At 42.9% G+C, this 21,644-nt stretch overlaps 1 protein-coding gene across 1 annotated transcript in view; it reads left to right on the forward strand.

Annotated features, from left to right (window-relative positions):
- Window positions 1-21,644, forward strand: part of ZC3H18 (zinc finger CCCH-type containing 18) — a 529,487-nt gene that overhangs the window by 237,251 nt on the left and 270,592 nt on the right. The window contains exon 8 of the mRNA XM_069215853.1: window positions 12,978-13,240. Within this exon, the coding sequence (XP_069071954.1) occupies window positions 12,978-13,240 (263 nt within the window). The remainder of the gene's footprint in view (window positions 1-12,977; window positions 13,241-21,644) is intronic.

Consider the following 21,644-nt stretch of genomic DNA (forward strand, 5'->3'; position numbering starts at 1 on the left):
GGAATCTCAACCTATTCATCAAATTAGAACACTTTCACATGGTGACACTACAAGACGTAGTCCCATTACTAAAACAGGGAGAATACATGCCAACACTGGATTTAAAAGATGCGTATTTTCATATACCCATCCATCCATCTCACAGAAAATACCTAAGGTTTGTTATACAAGGAAAACATTACCAATTCAAGGAATTACCCTTCGGGATAACAACAGCCCCCAGAGTATTTACAAAATGCCTTGCTGTGGTAGCGGCATACATAAGGAGACAACACATGCATGTATTCCCATATCTCGACGATTGGCTAATAAAGGCCAACACTCAACAGCAGTGCCAAAATCACACGTTACATAATAGATACCCTACACACACTAGGGTTTTCTATAAATTACCAAAAATCACACTTGCAAGCATCCCAAATTCAACAATACTTGGGAGCAACACTCAAAAAGCGATTGTAAGTCCAAGCCCACAAAGGGTACAACCATTCCACACCATGGTACCAAAAATACAACCAAATCAGCATCACACAGTCAGATTTGTGATTAAACTCCTAGGCATGATGGCTTCATGCATCGCAATTGTCCCAAATGCAGGGTTACACATGCAGCCCTTACAACAGTGCCTTGCAAAACAACGGACGCAGGCACAGGGTCAACTCCAAGATCTAGTGTTGATAGACCGCCAAACACACTATTCGCTTCAATGGTGGAACCCCGTAAATTTAAACAAACGGCGGCCTTTTCAAGACCCTGTGCCTCACGCCATTCTCACAACAGATGCATCAATGATTGGGTGGGGAGCACACCTCAACAATCACAATATACAAGGACAGTGAGACAACCAACAGAAACAACTACACATAAATCAATTAGAGCTGCTAGCAGTCTTTCTAGCACTAAAAGCTTTTCAACCTCTTCTAGCTCACAAACACATTCCTGTCAAAACAGGCAATATGACATCAATGTACAACTTAAACAAACAAGGGGGATCACACTCATCACATTTATGCCTCCTAGCACAAAAAAATTGGCATTGGGCAATTCACAACAATATTCGCCTAATAGCGCAATATATCCCAGGCATCCACAATCCATTAGCGGACAATCTCAGTCCAGATCACCAGAAAACTCACAAGTGGGAAATACATCCCCAGATACTACAAAAATACTTTCGCCAGTGGGGAACACCAGACCTAGATCTGTTCGCCACAAAACAAAACGCAAAATGCCAAAAGTTCATGTCCAGGTACCCACACCCTCAGTCCAAGGGCAATTCTCTATGGATCAACTGGTCAGGGATATTTGCTTACGCTTCCCCCCCCCTCTCACTCATTCCTTTTCTAGTCAACAAACTGAGTCAAAACAAACTCAAACTAATACTCATAGCACCAACGTGGGCACGCCAACCGTGGTACACCACACTGTTAGACCTCTCAGTAGTACCTCACATCAAACTTCCAAACAGACCAGACCTGTTAACGCAACACAAACAGATCAGGCACCCCAATCCAGCAATGCTCAATCTAGCAATCTGGCTTAGAGTTTGGCTATCTAAATCTTCCAAAAAAGTGTATGGAAGTCATTAAACAGGCAAGAAAACCTACCACCAGGCATTGCTATGCTAACAAATGGAAAAGATTTGTTTTCTACTGCCAAGCGAAACACATCACACCGTTAGATGCGTCCATACAAGACATTGTAGGCTATTTACTACACCTACAAAAAAGCAAATCTTGCTTTTTCTTCCATCAAAATACAGTTCACTGCAATCTCGGATTACTTGCAAATTAAACACACAAAATCACTGTTTAGAATACCAGTCATAAAAACCTTCATGGAAGGACTAAAGAGGATCACACCTCCAAGGACCCCACTAGTACCCTCTTGGAATCTTAATATTGTACTTACACGACTCATGGGTCCACGTTTTGAACCCATGCATTCTTGTCAAATCCAATTTTTAACTTGGAAAGTGGCATTTCTAGTAGCGATCACCTCACTACGAAGAGTTAATGAAAGACAAACTTTCACTATTGAGAAACCCTTTATACAAGTGCACAAACATAAAATTGTTCTCCGCACAAATCCATTTTTTTTTTACCAAAAGTCATTTTACCGTTTCATTTAAACCAAACTGTGGAACTCCCAGTCTTCTTCCCACAGTCAGACTCAGTAGCAGAAAGAGCACTGCATACATTAGACATAAAAAGAGCACTAATGTACTATATAGGCAGAACAAAACCATTTCGTAAAACTAAACAATTATTCGTCACATTCCAGAAACCCCATGCTGGTAACCCTATATCCAAACAGGGCACAGCCAGATGGATAGTGAAATGCATACAAACTTGTTATGTTAAAGCTAAAAGAGAGCTACTCATTACACCAAAGGCACACTCCACTAGAAAAAGGAGCAACAATGACCTTTCTAGGTAACATACCAATGACAGAAATTTGTAAGGCAGCCACTTGGTCTACACCTCATACTTTTACCAAACACTACTGTGTAGATGTGTTAGCAACACAACAAACCACAGTAGGACAGGCTGTATTAAGAACATTATTTCAAACAACTTCAACTCCTACAGGCTGACCACTGCTTTTGGGAGGATTACTGCTTTGTAGTCTATGCACAGCATGTGTATCTGCAGCTACACATGCCATCGAACAAAAAATGTCACTTACCCAGTGTACATCTGTTCGTGGCATGTTCCGCTGCAGATTCACATGCGCCCTCCCACCTTCCCGGGAGCCTGAAGCCGTTTAAGGTGCAATTGGAAATTGTATATATGTAAATAAACACTACTTTAGCACAAACTATGTACATACAGATCTATTCCATTGCATGGACATCTTTACTATTCTCATTCTACCACTCCTACCTCACCCTCTGCGGGAAAACAATCTAAGATGGAGTTGATGCCCATGCGCAATGGAGCCGAAAGGGAGGAGTCACTCGGTCCCGTGACTCGAAAAGACTTCTTAGAAGAAAAACAACTTCAAACACTCCGAGCCCAACACTAGATGGCAGGGACAGTGCACAGCATGTGAATCTGCAGTGGAACATGCCACGAACAGATGTACACTGGGTAGTGACATTTTCCATATATTTCCCCCCTCCTTCTTTTCACTCGTTCTCCCTCATCCCCTCACCAAGAACCACATCATTGTTTGTTTTTTAGCAATTCCAAAAGGAAGTTCCTTGCTTCCTGTACTCCCTGGAAAACTTGTGCTTGTCCTTTATGGAATACTTTGAGTTTAGCTAATTGCACAATACCAGCTGGGGGCCCTAATCTCTTAAAATCATCTATAAGTCCAACGAACTTGCGACGTTGGTGGGTAGCTGCAATAGGCATATCCAAAAACATGCTGAAGCTGTCACCAAACTTAAAGTTCCTCAGTTTTATAGCTTGAGAAAGAATGTGCTCCTTCATTCAGTAATCTCCAAAATTTACCAAAATAGCACCATCCTACGATCAGATAACGGAGAATCATTTGTCCCTTATCCACATGGAAGTTACTGCTCTCTTGGCCAAGGAAGCCATGGAGGGGGTTTCAGTGCCAGTAGTAGTCTGTGGTTGCTATGCTCTCTACCTTCTGGTCCCCATAAATGACAAGGGTCTTCACTCTGTCCTAGACCTTCGATCCCTCAATCTCTTCTTCAAAAAGGAGAAGTTCAGGATGCTCACATTGGCTCAGTTCTTATGTGCCTTGGACTCAGGAGACTGGATGGTAACGTTTGAATTGCAGGATGCTTATTTTCATATTCCCTACCTGCCCACAGATGTTACTTGTGGTTCACGGTAGGCCATGAGTACTTCCAGTTCACCATGCACCCCTTTGGCCTAACCAGCGATCCTTGGGTGTTCACCAAGGTGATGGCGGTGGTTGCAGCTCATCCATTGAAATTGGTGGTTTCAGTATCCCCCAAACTCAGCATTTGGCCTTTTAAGACTCCAGACTCCTGTCTCCCACCTCCAGACTACGGCAGCCCCTGGACGTTTGCAGGGGTTTACTATAAACGTGCTGAAGTCACGCCTAACTCTCTCTCAGATGCTCTCTTTCATCTGAGCTCTTCTGGATACAGTTTCGCGTTTATCCTCCCAAGCGGTGATTCCAGGTTATTCAGACTATGATACAGATGTTTCAGCCTCTATCCTGGATTTCAGCGAGAATGACTTTCCATCTGCTGGGCCTCATGGCCTACTGCATCCTGCTGGTGAGACATACCAGATGGCATATGCGGGCTCTGCATAGGGACCTAAAGTCTCATTGGACACAGCATCAGGGGTCTCTCTTTGACAGGGTCAGGATCTCGGAGGGAACTGTGAAAGATCTACATCGGTGGTTCATGAACTGTGATTGGATCAGAGGCAGATCCCTCTCCATTTCCCAACCAGATCTGACAGTAATGACAGATGTCACTCTTGGGATGGGGTGGCCAGAGGCATCCGGTCTCTGTTGGAAGCGGGACGCCACATCAACATGCTGGCACTCAGTGCAATCTGGCTGGCATTGAAAGCCTTTCTTCCGTTTATCAAGGGAAAGATGGTGCAGGTGTTCACGCGCAACACCTCTGACATGTGATACTGCAACAAGCAGTAAAGGGTGGGGTCGTGGACCCTTTGTCAAGAGGCTATGCACATTTAGACATGGCTGGAACAGCAGGGCATATCCCTGGTGGGCTCTCCGATCAACGCTACCAATCGGTGCACAGGGGCACTGCTCACGAAAATCTTCCGGGTCCAGTCTGACACCTGAGAAGAATTCAAAGGTAAGGAATCTGCAGCTAGATATACTCTCTACCAGATAAGGCGTTACTGAAGCTAAGTAACTTGTCCATTAGTTGTTCCCTGGATGCAGCTGGCACATCTAGGTTGTTAATACAAGTATTATCCTTGACCGTCACGCATGATTGCAAGTGTCCATTTCCTGGTCTGAGGTTCAATACCTCCTCATAAACTTATTGTTCAACATCTCTTCTTGACTCTAGTAGACAGTATCCTTGACAAGACAAAAGGGGCACCAACACTGCCAAAGCAACGGTGTACTGAAAATCTAGTCCTTCAAAACTAAGGTTCTTAAGCAGCAGACAAGAGCAGATACAAAGACTGTTACCACTATTCGACGTCCAGGATACCATCAGCAGTAATCTTTATTGTAAGGCACACTTTCAGACCATACTGACAAGGTCGTTATCAGGCAATGGTAGAGAAATGGGTGAAGATGGTTTTGAAAAGGGCTCCTCCACTGCCAAGCAGTGACTGGAAACCGTCCCTAACCACGCAGCACCTGCCAAGTGGAGAATCCAGCTATTCCTACCACAGTGGGAAGATATTGCTACAGATATGTGGGTCCTGTCTGTCGTTCATTGGGAATGTTGCCTAGAGTGCCACATTATCAAACATACCATCTCATCAGCACACACTCAGTCAGCAACACCAGAAACTGTTGTGAGAGGAAGTACAGGATCTTCTATGCAAGGGTGCCATCAAGCCAAGTGCCCCCACACCAACAGGCCAGCATATTATCACCCACAGCCTACGTTTTTCACTACCTGTGAAAACACAATGTTCAAGCTTTGCCTCCAGGTACCCACATCCTTAGTCCATAAGCAATGCACATTGGATGCACTGTTCAAGGATATATGCTTACACTTTTCCTCCACTCCCTCTGATTCATAAGTAGTGAGGAAGCAAACATTCATGTCTCTCACTATGGGGTCAAGGGCCACAAGTTTTTATGTTTACTTTGTCCTTGGGACAAGTAGGCCCAACCCTCTGCAGCACAAACCCTTTGGCTGCCTGTTTACAGAGAGTAGAACTCTCTGCAGTTGAGGTAATGCGTTTCCAAAAGATAATGCTGTTCGAACTTGTATTTATGGTTCATTATTTGAAAGCGTTCATTATTAGGGTGAGTGCTGTAAACAAATGTTTTAAGGTCACACTTCACTACTGACTTTGGTTCCAGTACAAAAAAAAAAAAAAAACGTGTATACACGTTAGCCTCATAGCCTAAACTTTTCTAAGTATAATGCTCCCAGAATGCTCTCTGATTAGATGCAAATGAAGTGTCATTTAGTAAAATGTGTTGGTGCATGCTAGTATTTCACAAAAATATTTCTAATGGAAAATCAGTGTAACCATTTTCAACACGATTATGGGAAGCATGAAAATAAACAAACACTGACAAAGCCAACTGATCTGACATATTTTTATAAGTCTTTTAGTTTCATCAATGCGTGTCTTGTTTTGACATGGCTTTTGTAACACTTTATTGTTGTGGGAGCTATCAGGCCCTCAACACTGTAACAGACACGGGCAAAAAAAAAAAAAAAAAGTTTTTGAACTCTAAAAGCACACGTTGCCACCAGTGGCATAACAAAGGCCCCACAGCCGCCCTCCAGGGGGCCCCTTCAGCACAGCATAGCACCTAGCCTGAGTGAGTCTGGAGAGGGGGCTCCTCCATGTTCTTTGCAAAGGGACACCCTCCAGTTTCGTTACGTCACTGATTGCCACTGTAGTTCCAGACACTGAACAAAACTACTTTGTGTGCCAATATGCTCCTTGTGGAAGAGCAGAATGTGATTGCTCACAGTAAAGCCAGCCGAAAGAGAGAGAAATAGAAGTTTAATAAAAACAAAATGTCTTTGTTAACACCAGACCTAATTAGGGACCAAGACCCACATGTAGGTAGCTTTTTGCATGTCGCAAACAGCGACTTTCGCTGTTTGCGGCGTGCAAAAAGCACATTGCAATGCACAAACCCAGTTTTGCAGTTCGGTAACCTGGTTACTGAATCGCAAAACAGGTTTGCAACTCTCAATTAGGAAGGGGTGTTCCCTTCCTAATTGCGACTCGCAGTGCAATGTAGGATTGTTTTGTGACCGCGAACGCTGGCGCAAACCAATCGCAGTTTGCACCCATTTCAAATGGGTGCTAACACTCGCTAAAGGGCCCTTCCCCATTGTGAATGTCACTGTAAGCATTTTTTCAGAGCAGGCAGTGTTCCTGCGGACTACTGCCTGCTCTTAAAAAATGAAACGAAAACGTTTCATTTTTCGTTTTTGTAATGCATCTCGTTTTCCTTTAAGGAAAACGGACTGCGTTACAAAAAAAAAAAAAAAAAAACTGCTTTATTGAAAAGCAGTCACAGACATGGTGGTCTGCTGTCTCCAGCAGGCCACCATCCCTGTGAGGGCTGCCATTCGCAAGGGGGTCGCAAATTGTGACCCACCTCATGAATATTCATGAGGTGGGCATTTGCGAAGCCCTTGCGTATTACCGATGATGTCAGGGACACCATCCTACATTCGGATTTGCGACTCGCAAATTGCGGGTCGCAAATCTAAACCTACCGACATGTGGCCCAATATTCTTAAAGAAAGTCACAAAAGTGCACCCATGGTATATGTCGTACCCCTATAAAATATTTGTGAACTGTATTTTAGCTTGGGTAAATACGATGTGTAGATTTGCTCATGTGAAAATCTGTTGAGCATTTGCAAGTTCATTTTTCCTCCAGCCACTTTCTTCCCAACCCTGGAAGAAGTTCTAATTCTGTCATTGTCAGGAGTAAATGTCCAACCTTTCTTATTATGGGAAAATATTAGAGAGAAGCTGGTGAAAATCTTTAAAACATGCAGGTTAGTAGGTTTGCAGACTCAAAGGCATTCCAGCCCTGGAACTATTGCTTACTGCTTCCTCCAGCCCCAGTATGCAGATCTGCAGAAAGGTGGCAAAATAAGGAAATTGCTACAGTAGGGATTGAAACTGCAAGTATTCAAGCCCTACTAAGGTAGTAGCCCTGGCATAATCAGAGAGGCTATTATCAGAGCTCTTACATAATGAGATTGCTGCCATAATTTGTCGCCACACTACATGGCACCAAAGGGACAAGTAGATCTTTTTACAGGACAAGTAGATTTGAGAAGCAACCTGTCCCCTGGACAAGTAGATATTTTAATAAATTCCACACCCCTGCAACATGATTGAGACAGTCATAAATGTCAGTCTGCATGAAAATGACTGTTCATTATTGTCCTGACTCAGCACAAGGGTCGGCTCAGTTATCCAACCACTTAATGCATCAGTGCCTGATAATATTTGTTACCTTCTACATCTTCAGAAAGGTGGATTGGCATACCCTTCCATCCATTTGCATCTAGCTGCTGTGGCAAGTTATATGCAAAATAGAAAACACTCTTTTTTGTTCTATACCATTTTTTAAAGCCTTTGCAGAGAGCCTTTAAGGAATTATTACTCTTAGAAGTCCACCAGCCCCGGCTTGTAGCATAAAAGTAAATGCCCCCAATAGATCAACCCTTAATTTAGATTTACAGGGATAGATTTGTTCTAATAGCAAATACTCACTTTGTACCAAAGATATTCACTTGTCATGGGAACCAGACGACTGAGTTACCCATTTTCTTTCCACAGCCTCAAACCTTGACAGAAGGGCCATTACAGACATTAGATGTCAAGACAGCGATAATGTGTTACATTGAAAGGTTAAAATCATTACAGTACAAATCAACTGTTTGTTCGTCCACAAAATCATCTTCTCGGAAATCCTATTTCCAAGTGTAATACTGCGAGATGGATAGTCATGTGCATACAAACATGCTTACTAAGGGTAAGCACACACTGCGGTCAGTGACCAGGGCACATTCTACTAGAAAGGAAGGATGGCCTTCTTAGGAAAACTACCAGTAGCAGAAATCTGCAAACCTGCTACAGAGTCAATGCCACACACACATTACAAAGCAGTTTTGCCGTCTACATTCAAGGCCTGCCAAGAGGCTTTAGTTGGAAAACTATAGCTACATAACTTGCTCACTATCCACCATTTTATTACAGTATACTGCTTTTCAGTCTGTGCAATGCATGTAATATAAAGCAGCTTATGCTCCTGACAATATTTTTTTGCTTAACCTTCATCCATCTATTTGTAGCCTGTAGTGCTGTAGATTGACACGCACCCTCTTGTCTTCTCAAAAGCAAGCTATAATCTAAGATGTTTGTCATTTCTTAGTCATCCTTCTCTTTTGCTATCTGCTGGAGTAAAAATAAATCTGAGGTGGAGTCCCTGCCGTGGTGCATTGTGGGTGATGAGTCACAAAATATCTAAAGACTGAAGACTTCCAATAACCCTGTCACATTTTTAATATTTACAGAATAAACTAATTACATTTGCTATAACAAGAGAAAGACCAGGGCTTTAGGAAAGCTTCTTATATCCCTAAGCACAGAGAAAAGATTGGCTTTCCTAAAGCATTAGTGTAAGGAAATGGCTCCCTGTTGCAGTTACCCCCCACTTTTTGCCTGATACTGATGCTAACTTGACTGAGAAGTGTGCTGGGACCCTGCTAACCAGGCCCCAGCACCAGTGTTCTTTCACCTAAAATGTACCATTGTCTCCACAATTGGCACAACCCTGGCATCCAGATAATTCCCTCGTAACTGGTACCCCTGGTACCAAGGGCCCTGATGCCAGGGAAGGTCTCTAAGGACTGCAGCATGTCTTATGCCACCCTAGGGACCCCTCACTCAGCACAGAGACACTGCTTGCCAGCTTGTGTGTGCTGGTGGGGAGAAAATGACTAAGTTGACATGGCACTCCCCTCAGGGTGCCATGCCAACCTCACACTACCTGTGGCATACGTAAGTCACCCCTCTAGCAGGCCTTCCAGCCCTAAGGCAGGGTGCACTATACCACAGGTGAGGGCATATGTGCATGAGCACTATGCCCCTACAGTGTCTAAGCAAAACCTTAGACATTGTAAGTGCAGGGTAGCAATAAGAGTATATGGTCTGGGAGTCTGTCAAAAACGAACTCCACAGCTCCATAATGGCTACACTGAATACTGGGAAGTTTGGTTTCAAACTTCTCAGAATAATAAACCCACACTGATGCCAGTGTTGGATCTATTACAAAATGCACACAGAGGGCATCTTAGAGATGCCCCCTGTATTTTACCCAATTGTTCAGTGCAGGAATGACTGGTCTGTGCCAGCCTGCTGCTGAGAGACGAGTTTCTGACCCCATGTGGTGAGGGCCTCTCTGAGGACAGAAACAAAAGCCTGCTCTGGGTGGAGGTGCTTCACACCTCCCCCCTGCAGGAACTGTAACACCTAGCAGTGAGCTTCAAAGGCTCAGACTTCGTGTTACAATGCCCCAGGGCACTCCAGCTAGTGGAGATGACCGCCCCCTGGACACAGCCCCCACTTTTGGCGGCAAGTCCAGGAGAGAAAATGAGAAAAACAAGGAGGAGTCACTGGCCAGTCAGGACAGCCCCTAAGGTGTCCTTAGCTGAGGTGACTCTGACTTTTAGAAATCCTCCATCTTGCAGATGGAATATTCCCCCAATATGATTAGGGATGTGCCCCCCTCACCTCAGGGAGGAGGCACAAAGAGGGTGTAGCCACCCTCAGGGCCAGTAGCCATTGGCTACTAGCCCCCAAGACCTAAACACAACCCTAAATCAAGTATTTAGGGGCTCCCAGAACACAGCAAGATAGATTCCTGCAACCTAAGAAGAAGAGGACTGCTGAGCTGAAAAACCCTGCAGAGAAGACGGAGACACCAACTGCTTTGGCCCCAGCTCTACCGGCCTGTCTCCCCACTTCTAAAGACACTGCTCCAGCGACGCTTTCCACAGGGACCAGCGACCTCTGAATCCTCAGAGGACTGCCCTGCATCTAGAAGGACCATGATCTCCCGAGGACAGATGCTCTGTTCACCAAAGACTGCAACTTTGCAACAAAGAACTAACTTTGAAACAACTTGCGTTTCCCGCCGGAAGCGTGAGTCTTGACACACTGCACCCGGCTCGTCTTGTGGAGAACAACCACTTCAGGGAGGACTCCCCGGCAACTGCGAGACCGTTATTAGCCAGAGTTGAGCCCCCACAGCGATGCCTGCAGAGGGAATCCCGAGGCTCCCCCTGACCGCGACTGCCTGCTTCAAAGACCCGACACCTGGTAAAGGCACTGCATCCGCAGCCCCCAGGACCTGAAGGATCCGACCTCCGGTGCAGGAGCGACCCCCAGGTGGCCCTCTCTCTTGCCCAGGTGGTGGCTACCCCGAGGAGCCCCCCCCTTGCCTGCCTGCATCGCTGAAGAGACCCCTTGGTCTCACATTGATTTCTATTGAGAACCCGACGCTTGTTTGCACACTGCACCCGGCCGCCCCCGTGCCGCTGAGGGTGTACTTTCTGTGTGGACTTGTGTCCCCCCCCCCCCCCCCCCCCCCCCTTCCGGTGCCCTACAAAACCCCCCTGGTCTCCCCTCCGAAGACGCGGGTAGTTACCTGCTGGCAGACTGGAACCGGGGTACCCCCTTTCTTAATTGAAGCCTATGCGTTTTGGGCACCACTTTGACCTCTGCACCTGACCGTCCCTGAGCTGCTGGTGTGGTAACTTTGGGGTTGCTCTGAACCCCCAACGGTGGGCTACATTGGACCCAAACTTGAACCCCGTAGGTGGTTTACTTACCTGCAAAAACTAACAAACTCTTACTCCCCCCAGGAACTGTTGAAAATTGCACTGTCTAGTTTTAAAATAGCTATATGTCATTTATGTGAAAACTATATGCTATTTTGCTAATTCAAAGTTCCTAAAGTACCTACCTGCAATACCTTTCATTTGAAGTATTACATGTAAATCTTGAACCTGTGGTTCTTAAAATAAACTAAGAAAATATATTTTTCTATACAAAAAACCTATTGGCCTGGAATTGTCTCTGAGTGTGTGTTCCTCATTTATTGCTTGTGTGTGTACAACAAATGCTTAACACTACTCCTTTGATAACTCTGTGCATACTATTCCTTACTTTAAAATAGTGCATACAGAGCCAACTTCCTACAATTAGGCTATGCATAATAAATGATTTAATTTGACAGGAACATTCTACTTTCTATATAAATGCAGACCAGACATGAACAAGTAGAACCCTATCAGATGTTTTATACATCAGCAAACAAGACAATCCACCCTATCTATGGGCGCATGCAATCACAAAGGTGTTACTTCTGGATTGGCACTTATGGCATTAAATGAAGAGCCTTAGAAATCGACAGATAGTAATGTTATAAATGCTATAAATCACTGATTAATTCATTCCATTTACTATCGATGTCTATTTATTTTAACAAAGAATTTACTTCTGTGTTTTCTGTACGCAACAAGCTGGAATGGTCTTTGTTTGGTAATCTGTCACATTTCTTGTGGGGAAGATTAAACATCTAACCAGTGCAAAAAGAATTTACCAGCTACAGAATCTTCAAATAAAAACTGAATTCTGTATGACGGTTACAAAAAGGCAGTATACAGGAAACATAGAATTTGGACTAAACATGAAGAAGTCCACATAAAATGATTTATTTTCAAAAATAATCATTTAGCAAGTTTAAGGCAGTCTTTTCTGGATCCTCAGAAAGAGGATTGTTGTGCTCCTGAAAGTAAAGGTGACCGCTCTTAAATTTGTTGAAGGTGCCCAAAATAGGGATTTTTTAAAAACAGTATTGGTTATGTGCAGGATATTATGAAGTGTTGTGTTTCTAGTATTCCTGAGTTTGTGAAATTTGAGGTATCCAAGTAACAGTGCATAATTGGGAAAACCCTAAGTGTAATATTCTGCGTGTCAGGATTATCTATTGCTGCTGACTGGAGAAAGGTGAAAGCACAAGCAGCATTACAATAGTTCCAGCGGTGATAGAACTAAACTTACTTGAAACACTCAAAATTGCCCTTAAGGCAATAGTTTCAGACTTAATACCCTTTCTCTTGCAGAAATTTACAATTTGAGATTTTATTATTTTACATAATCTAACTCATGTAGTCTCTTTAAATTTAGTACATTTTTTTTTTTAAGTCGAATTAAGTATTTTGTACGTCTTTTTTATAGTTAAGTTTTTTTTATGTCATGCAAGTGTGGTGATCTCTAATCCGAAGTTTGGCTTTGTGATTTCCCAAGGAGAGGGAACGAGAACGAGAAAGGGAAAATCGACAGCGTGAGAGAGAAAGGGAGCGAGAGAGAGAGCGTGAGAGAGAACGGCGGCAGCGGGAGAGAGAGCGAGAAAGGGAGCGAGAACGAGACAAAGAACGCCAGCGGAGGAAAGATGAGTGGGAGAGAGAGCGGGCCAAGAAAGAAGAGAAAGACAAGGCTCTAAGGGAGAGGGAAAAAGAGCGCGAAAAGGATAAAGATAAAACAAAGCCAAAATCACCTCTACTACCAAAGTAAGTGACTGTCCACACTTTTGAAATGCTACCCTTGGAATGTTGCTCTTAGTTGAACCTTGATGTTACTTGAACAAAGCAATGGCATCTGGTATTTTCTTGTGACAATTTATTCGTTATTTACCCCTTGCTTTGTTACACTAGACAAAACTGTTTTGCCAACATTAATGCTGAGATTGCCAAATATTACTCTGTAATTTTCTGCAGGATTGTCAATTAATTCCTCTATTCTTTCCAGATTTTTGGTGCATTAAAATACTCATATGTTTTGAAATTGAAAGATAATTGACCTAACAGACTGCTGCGGGCTCACGTAAATAAGTTGATCTGTAGATGATGTAATGTGTTAGCAGTGGGCACCGGGTTAGTTTCAGCTCATTCCCGTTTTTTTTAACTTGCATGGGCTCATGACGATCTCTTTTTAGGGTCTTTCAGTTTTATAACAGTTACAATGGTGATGCAGTTTTATTCTGGATGTATTCATGTTTATTGCCTGACCGAAATCTCTGTGGTTAGCAGCTCCTTCGCTTTGAAAATGTGTTCTTGAAAATACACGGTTTTCATGTGACTTGAGAGGCAAGTTTTACTGTCTTATACTGTGTTTTATAGCTGACAGTTGGCCTCAAACTCGATCTGTTAGGTGTTTTTTTTAATGCTGTGGTCTTGTAAGTGATTTTCTGTAGATGTGTACTTTAGTAGAATTAGAGTTGTTTAACCTTCCTGAGCTTTGGGTAGGACATAAGGATACATTACTCTTGGGACACAGATCTTACAATGCAGTCTATAGTACAGTGTTTTGGTGGCACCATAGACCCTTGTTCAGATATTTGGGCAATACATGTAAAAAAATCTATAAATATATGTATTTATAAAATGTACACTGCATGGTCGGTGTTTGTATAAGCTTGATCATGTCCTGTTGCTGTACTTTGTTGGTCAGGCTTTTTACTGGGTTTTTTAGTGAGTAGAGCAGGCTGTTTTTCCTTTTCTGTTTGACGTTTGCCATATTGCTAGTGTTTTGACATGCTTGTGTGTTTCGTCCCTCAAGTCTTGGGTTTGTGGTGTTTGCATCTGGTGATCACAGCTTGAGTTTGAACTTGCTTCGGGTAATGAGGTTGGGAGCGGAGTTGTAATGAACGAGTGTGGCTAGTTCTTCTAGACTTTATGCCTGAGTATATTGTCTTCTTCATGGTTCCATGTTGTACTGTTTCTGTGTGACGTGCACAGTCCCAGTAACCATTTCTAGTAATGTACACCTGCTCTAGACTTGATTCTACATGGATTGTATCAACTAGTCTCGTTTTGCCTCCAATATCTGGGAGTTTCTGCACTCTGTGGGCTTCTTTCCTTTTGGTTTGTGATTGCCAGAGCATAGGCACTTTACAACCACACTCTCATATGGTGTAACATTTTTACCTTGAGGGCAGTGGTAAAGAGGGACAGTCCAAAAAGAAAGTCTTTGAAAGGTTACCTGTAGCATGAATGTAAATGAGCTTTCTAAATCATAGGATCTTCATTAATAATCATAAACATTAGAATAATTCATTGCTGCGTATGATTGCTGAGAAGTTCCTGACCTCAGCCACTGTAAAGGCAGCAATTTCACACCTTCCAAAAAATATTAGCCTCCACAGTAGGAGGTGGATTTGGTAATAGCCGGTTGATAAGATGAAGACCTGCCTTTGTCCCAGATATGACTGCACCAGGGGACAGAGATAGCAGGTGCATAGATGCTACAGGTAGGAAAATGTGAGTCACATCGACTACCGCATTGATGATTGCTAATGCATTAACTTTATACAAAGGTACAACAGAGAGATACAGGGGTGTGGAATTCTTGTAGCCCGACGCCCAGGACATTTTATTTGGGGTCCAGGACCACAGGTTTCATTGTTTTTGTCCATGGGACAAGTAGGCCCAACCCCCCTGCAGCACAACCCCTTTGGCTGCCATTTTATAGGGAAGGGAACTGTCTGCATTTGAGGTAATATTTGTGTCCATATGTTAATGCTGTTTGAACTTGTATTTATGGTTCAATAATGCAAAGCCTGTATTATTAGGGAGAGCACTGTAAATGAATGCTGTAAGCTCACACTGCACAACTGACAGTGGTTCGAGTAAAAAAAAAAAAAAAAAAAAAAAAAAAAAAAAAGGTGTTCACACATTTGGAAAGTTTAACAATATGAGGCTAGGTATAATGCTCCCAGAATGCTCTGATTAGATGCAAGCTTTTGCAGATGCTTTTATGCAAGATTGATGAATCTTTGCTTACAAAATAAAATGTTCAGAAAAAAATGCCAATAGGAAAAAACATTTTGCTAAATTAATATGAAATTTTAGAAACTATTTCTTTGAAGAATCATTTAGTGGAATGTGTTGAAGATTGCTAGTATTCCCAAAACATATTCATATTGGAAAATCAATGTTAACCATTTTCAACAAGATTATGGGAGACATAAAAATAAACAAGCACTGACAAAGCCAACCGATTCGACATTGGTTGTCAGTTTTTTGGTTTTGTCCATGTGTATCTTGTTTTGACATGGCTCTTGTAACACACTGTTGTGGGAGATGCCAGGCCTTCACCATTGTAACAAACATTGGCAAAAAACGTTTTTTGGTATCAAAAAGCACACATAGCCACAGTAGTTCCTGGCAATGAACAAAACTAGTTTGTGTGCCAGTATGCTCCTTGTGGAAGAGCAGAACACCATTACTCACAGTAAAGCCAGCCAATCGATAGAGAAATAGAATGTTAATAAAAAAAATTACCTGGTTAACGCCAGACCTAATTAGGGGCCCAATTCTTAAAGAAAGTTTCAAAAGTGCACTTGTGGTATATGTATTTGAATTAGGGGCTTTCATGAATTCATAAGAAAATCCTTAAAACATGCAAGTTAGTGGGTTGGCACAGACTCAAAAGCATTAGACTATTGTTTACTGCTTCCTCCGCCGCCAATATGTGGATCTGCAGAAAGGTGACAATATAAGGAAATTGCTATAGTAGGGCTTGAAATTGCTAGTATTCAAGCCCTCCTATAGCGTTAGCCTTGGCATAATCAAAGAGGCTATTATCAGAGCTCTTACATAAATGACATTGCTGCCATAATTTGTTGGCGCACTGAGTGGCACCAAAGGGACAAGTAGATTTTTTTACAGGCCAAGTAGATTTAAGAAGCAGACTGTCCCATGCACAAGTAGATATTTTATTAAATTCCACACCCCTGGACATGTGAGAAGGGATGACCTTTGTAGATGAGTTGCCCTGTCTATCAACAACAGGACTCTGAAAATATAAGAGAAGGCTCCTTTGCTTGTTATCAAGTCAGAACTTAGACATGGACTTTGCTGGCTTGGTGGAAACTGGGCATTGCCATACAGTATGTCCTCGAATGTCACCATGACTGTGCTTGGACACCCTCAAGCCAAACACTCAAATGAAGATTGTTGATCTCCCCTTCTCAGGATTCTCCTTATTTGGTCAACATGCGTACGAGGCGATGGCAATAATGAAAAATGAGGCGGAGGCGATGAAGGTGGTAGGGGGCTTGAAGAAATAAGAGATTCTTCAGATCTTAGTACAAGTCTAAATAGCGCAGCTAGAAACCTCAAAGGTTTCAGTCCCCTCACTGGCCTCATCAACAGCAACACAACCACCAGCAAGGCCAGGGTTAAATTGCAGAGCAAGGAGACGTCAACACCATCAACATCAATATATTTAGAAGGCAGTCCTCTGATAACCGACAGTGAAACCCCCAATCCCTCCTACCTACAGAGTGGTAAACTCATCTAAGTCAGCGGTGAGTGCAAGGTTGTTGATCAGAAATGGAGAGCTCTTATATCAATTTGATGGAGTGGAGAGAGGATTTGTTAATGCTTTCCTTCGGTCTCTGACAATGAGCACCAGTCTCATCCTAATTGACAATGCGACCAAAATTCACTGCCTGAATAATCAAGGACCGTTGTAACTGAAAGTTGACAAGAGCTTTTTATTCATACAACTAATTAATATCTGTTGCCAGGAGTAAGTCTTGATCACATATCTTCTTCATTTGACACTATCCCAGCTGCAGTATTCATATGTCCAAGTATATATATTTTTTATTCGGTCCAAATTTGGACCATTTGAATAGTTAAAAGTGATCATACATACAAAAAGATAAAAGCCATGAAACATCAGTTAGTAAAAAAAACATTAAGCAGTTAATACAGAAAGAAAAAGTTCATAAAATTAGATAAAAAGTTTCATAAATAATTAAGACAAGACTCTCAGAATAATCTCTGGATCTTACCCTGTGCAAGAGGCTAAATGCTAAAATAATGCTAACCAATTGTTAAAAGCATGAAAATCATTCTAAAACAGGTTTATATATAAAATAAGACATAAAAACTACATATAGTGGCTCCTATTAGCAAAGGCTAGAGGTCAACCAGTGGAAAATAATGCCATAAGTTAATCAGTTCTATTAAATAGGTTGATCGAATAAATTGCGACTTGCGATTTTTAAAATTATATATGCTGAGGAACTATGAGTCATTTTGATTGGGGTAACCCACTAGCCATCATGCGCGGGGCTACATTCTTTTATCGTCGATAGGTCATACTAATCGTTTGAAATCCCAGATTAATATAACAGGGTGCTAGTTCACTAACTTCTAGACCGTTCTTCAATCGATGGGTTAAGATCTGTAGTAGTCCTACTGCGGATTTTCCATGCTGCTGCCAAATATTTGGAAACAGAACTCACTATCGGCATGGAAGTGTCATATTTGCATATTCTATATATACTGTTTCGGTTTTGTGATGGCAGTGTTTTACACAGAGGGATAATCCACTTCCCACGAGGGCATTTGTACAGAGGACAGAAAAATAGGACATGCTCAGAAGTTTCCTTGCATAGATGGCAGTTTATGCATTTGTCAGATAAAGAACTATTGGTTAACCAGCAAGCTGTGAAGCTGTTGACTGCCAATGTTCCGTATCTGAACTGAAGTAATAAGGAACGAGCACGGGCTGGCATAGGGAGATCCAGGAAGCTTTCAGGCAGAGGTTCATGCTTAACCAGCAGAAACTCTTCTGTCAACCGACCCAACCCAATTGAGCCGAGGGATTCCTCATGGATCTTTTCCCAATAGCGATCTTTGATCAGGCGTTTAGCATTGCCAGGGATCATCTCGGGATTCTCCCAATACTGGGCTAAGTTCAGTTTAACCCAAGCCGCCCTCATCTCCTTAAGCCACCGTACTTTTTCCCATCCATAGCAAGGTGGCAATAGTTCTTTAACTGCTAATCTGAAGGGTTCGAGTTCCTCCGTTTTCCATAATCTGACCCAGTACAGAAGTGGTCTTAGGTATGCTGTGTCCTTAATACTATTTAGACCCAGGTCCAGTCTTAGGGGGAGCATCGGCGTGCCCTTCCCCAGTCTGGATATGCGTCTAAGGAAATAATTTTCTTTGGTTTGAACAGTGTCCATTTGTCTGTGAAATCCCCAAAGTTCCGCTCCATAGAGGGCCGCGGCACGAATTTGGGCTTTGTAGATTTCAGAGATGAGGGTCAGAGGAGGGCTTATTGCAGTGCTAGCCTTACGTCCTATCACTCCACATCTTTGGCTGATTGTTAGTGCCCCTTTCCTTATAGCTGGATCCCAGCTGCCCTTATCAGATAGTCTAATACCCAAATAATCGTATTCCATTACCCTCTCCAGATGAATTGAATCCATCCTGATGTTTGCTCTAAGCTTCCTGTTCGGGGCACTGTATATCATGAGTTTAGTTTTCTTAAGATTTATGTCTAGCCCGTAATCTCTGCAGAAAACACCGAACTGGTTGACCAGGTTCTGAATTCCCATGGATGATTTAGACAGAAGGATAGTGTCATCTGCATAAAGTAGGCATGGTACTTTGGTCCCGGCCAGCTTTGGGGAATCATTAGTGCAGTTTACTAAATACTTGATACAATTATTTATGTATAGAAGAAAAAGGGTAGGAGCCAAAACACACCCCTGTCTGACTCCCCTCTCAATAGCCACTGCTTCTGTTAGGTCACCTTTCTTGCCACACCTGATTTGAGCATAAGTATTCTCATGTAGTCGGATAATGAGTTTCAAGAGGCCATGCGGGACACCCATATTAGCTAGTGTCAGCCATAGCTGATTTCTGGGGACCAAGTCAAACGCGGCTCTAAGGTCAATAAAAACTACGAAAAGGTTACCTCCGCCTACTTCTACAGTCTTCCATTTTAATGTTAAAAATCTTAGCACCTGATCTATGGTACTAACTGCGGGCCTAAACCCTGCTTGCAAATCAGAAATGGCATTAGTTTCCAGAATCCATTCTTCTAAACGAGACAAAATTTGCTTAGCAAAAAGTTTTTGGAAGTTGTCAAGTAAGGAGATTGGACGGTAGTTAACAGGGTTAGAGGGGTTACCTTTCTTAAAGATGGGAACTATCTCTGCTCCCATCCAGGAGCTCGGGACAGGTGCTCCTGCAGTTACCGCATTGGAAATGAGGTTCAGATATGGGGCCCATATATCTGGGTTTGTCTTGTATAAATCACCTGGTATTTTATCAAGGCCGGGGGCCTTTCCCCATTTCAGTGAAGCGATCGCAGCCTTGGTTTCTGCCAGGGTGAATTCAATTTTGGGACTCTCAGTAATCATGGTATGGGTCAGTTCCCTAGAGGTAACACCAGTAATCCCAGAATATAATCGGGAAAAGTGGTCTGTCCACTCTACAGGGAGTATTGAGGCACCGGGCGAACAATTAGGTTCTTCGCTGGCATCAGCCACTATTTTCCAAAATTTCGAGGTGTCATTTATTTTAGCAGACTCCAGGAGGGAAACCCATCTAGATTCATCCCATGTCCTACGGGCTCTACTTTGTTCCTGTCTATACTCTTTCCTGGCTTCCCTTATATGGTCTGATTGGCCTCCTCTTAAAGCTCTCAGGAGTTTGTGTTGTGCTTCCCTACATGCGGCGTTGAACCACCTTGCGTTACACTTCTTTTTAACTTCTTTTGCAGACTCTTTAGTGAAAAGATTTTTTAGAGAGTTAAAAAATTGCGTGTGAGCTGCTATAAGCACACCACTATCTTCTAAAGGCTGAGATATACGATCCATATGATCAGCCAGCTGCCTGAACACAGATGCCAAGGTGGCTGTGTCGGTGCTCAGGGATTCCCATCTAACATTTCGTCTATTGTTGGTCAATGCAAGCAGTTGTTCGTGGGTCTTGGAACAAGAGATTTCAAGTAGGGGTAATAGGTTCCTAAGAGATAAGATCAATGGTTCGTGATCGCTTTCCTCATGTTCTACAATGTTCATGTCGATCATATAGCCCCACAGGCGGATATCAAGCAAAATATAGTCTATCTGGCTCTTCTGTGTCCCGCGCCTGAATGTAGGGTGAAGGTTGGGATCCGAGCGGGAATGCCCGTTGCAAGCCCGCAAGCCGTGTGCCAGTGTAATATCCACAACCTGATGTGTTAATCTATTTGTTTTTGGTCTTTTGCTAGATACCAGTTGAGGGATACCCCAGTAGGCGTCTTCATCTTTATATAATTCCTGGGCCAGCGAGTAGGGTTCAAAAGTGACATTAAAATCTCCAGCAATAAGAATAAAGTGGGAAGGTGATTTACAAGAAAGAAAGCTGTCCAAAATAGTCAGTGTGTCGGACTCATATTTGCTACCCAGGCTCCTGTTATAAATATTAATTATTAATAGTGGTTTCTCGCTAAGAGATGGTATTGATAACCCCATTAAATCAGGGCAGCCCAAGTCAATTATTTCAATCCGACATTTGAAGGAACAACTGAGCCATATAAGCAGCCCACCTGAGGGTCTCCCTGAATTCACCTTAGTTGCTGGGACCCAGTAACTTTTGTAGCCAATTCTGTATTTGGGCTCCAGAGCCCATGTTTCTTGGAAAAGGCATATTTTATGTTTGTCTATGAATTTACCCCATTCAGGGTTATTCATTTTATTCTCCAACCCTGCAATATTCCAACTAAGGATGGTATCTAAGCCATCTATTTTGTCTTGGGGAGCTTCAACCGCAGGTGTTCTCTCTTGCAAATGGAATACCGTGGGGAAGTTTTATACCCTTTTCAGTTGTCTATACCAGCCGTGTTTTTATTTCCCACTACAGTATTTCCCAAAGTATTTCTTGCCCCGTCTAGATCGGGGGATGACGTGAGCAGTTCGGGTGTCTGAAATAGTGGTGGATATCCTAGTGTTCGATGGCATCTGTCGCTGTAGATACACATGGTCTGCATAGCTCGCCATCTGGTGTTGGGTCGGAGTGTTACAAGTTGTTTTTCTTCGAAGAAGTGTTTTCGAGTCACTGGACCGAGTGACTCCTTCTTCTGTGCTCATTGCGCATGGGTGTCGACTCCATCTTCGATTGT

This window comes from Pleurodeles waltl, chromosome 12, assembly GCF_031143425.1.
Source record: "Pleurodeles waltl isolate 20211129_DDA chromosome 12, aPleWal1.hap1.20221129, whole genome shotgun sequence".
NCBI lineage: Eukaryota > Metazoa > Chordata > Amphibia > Caudata > Salamandridae > Pleurodeles > Pleurodeles waltl.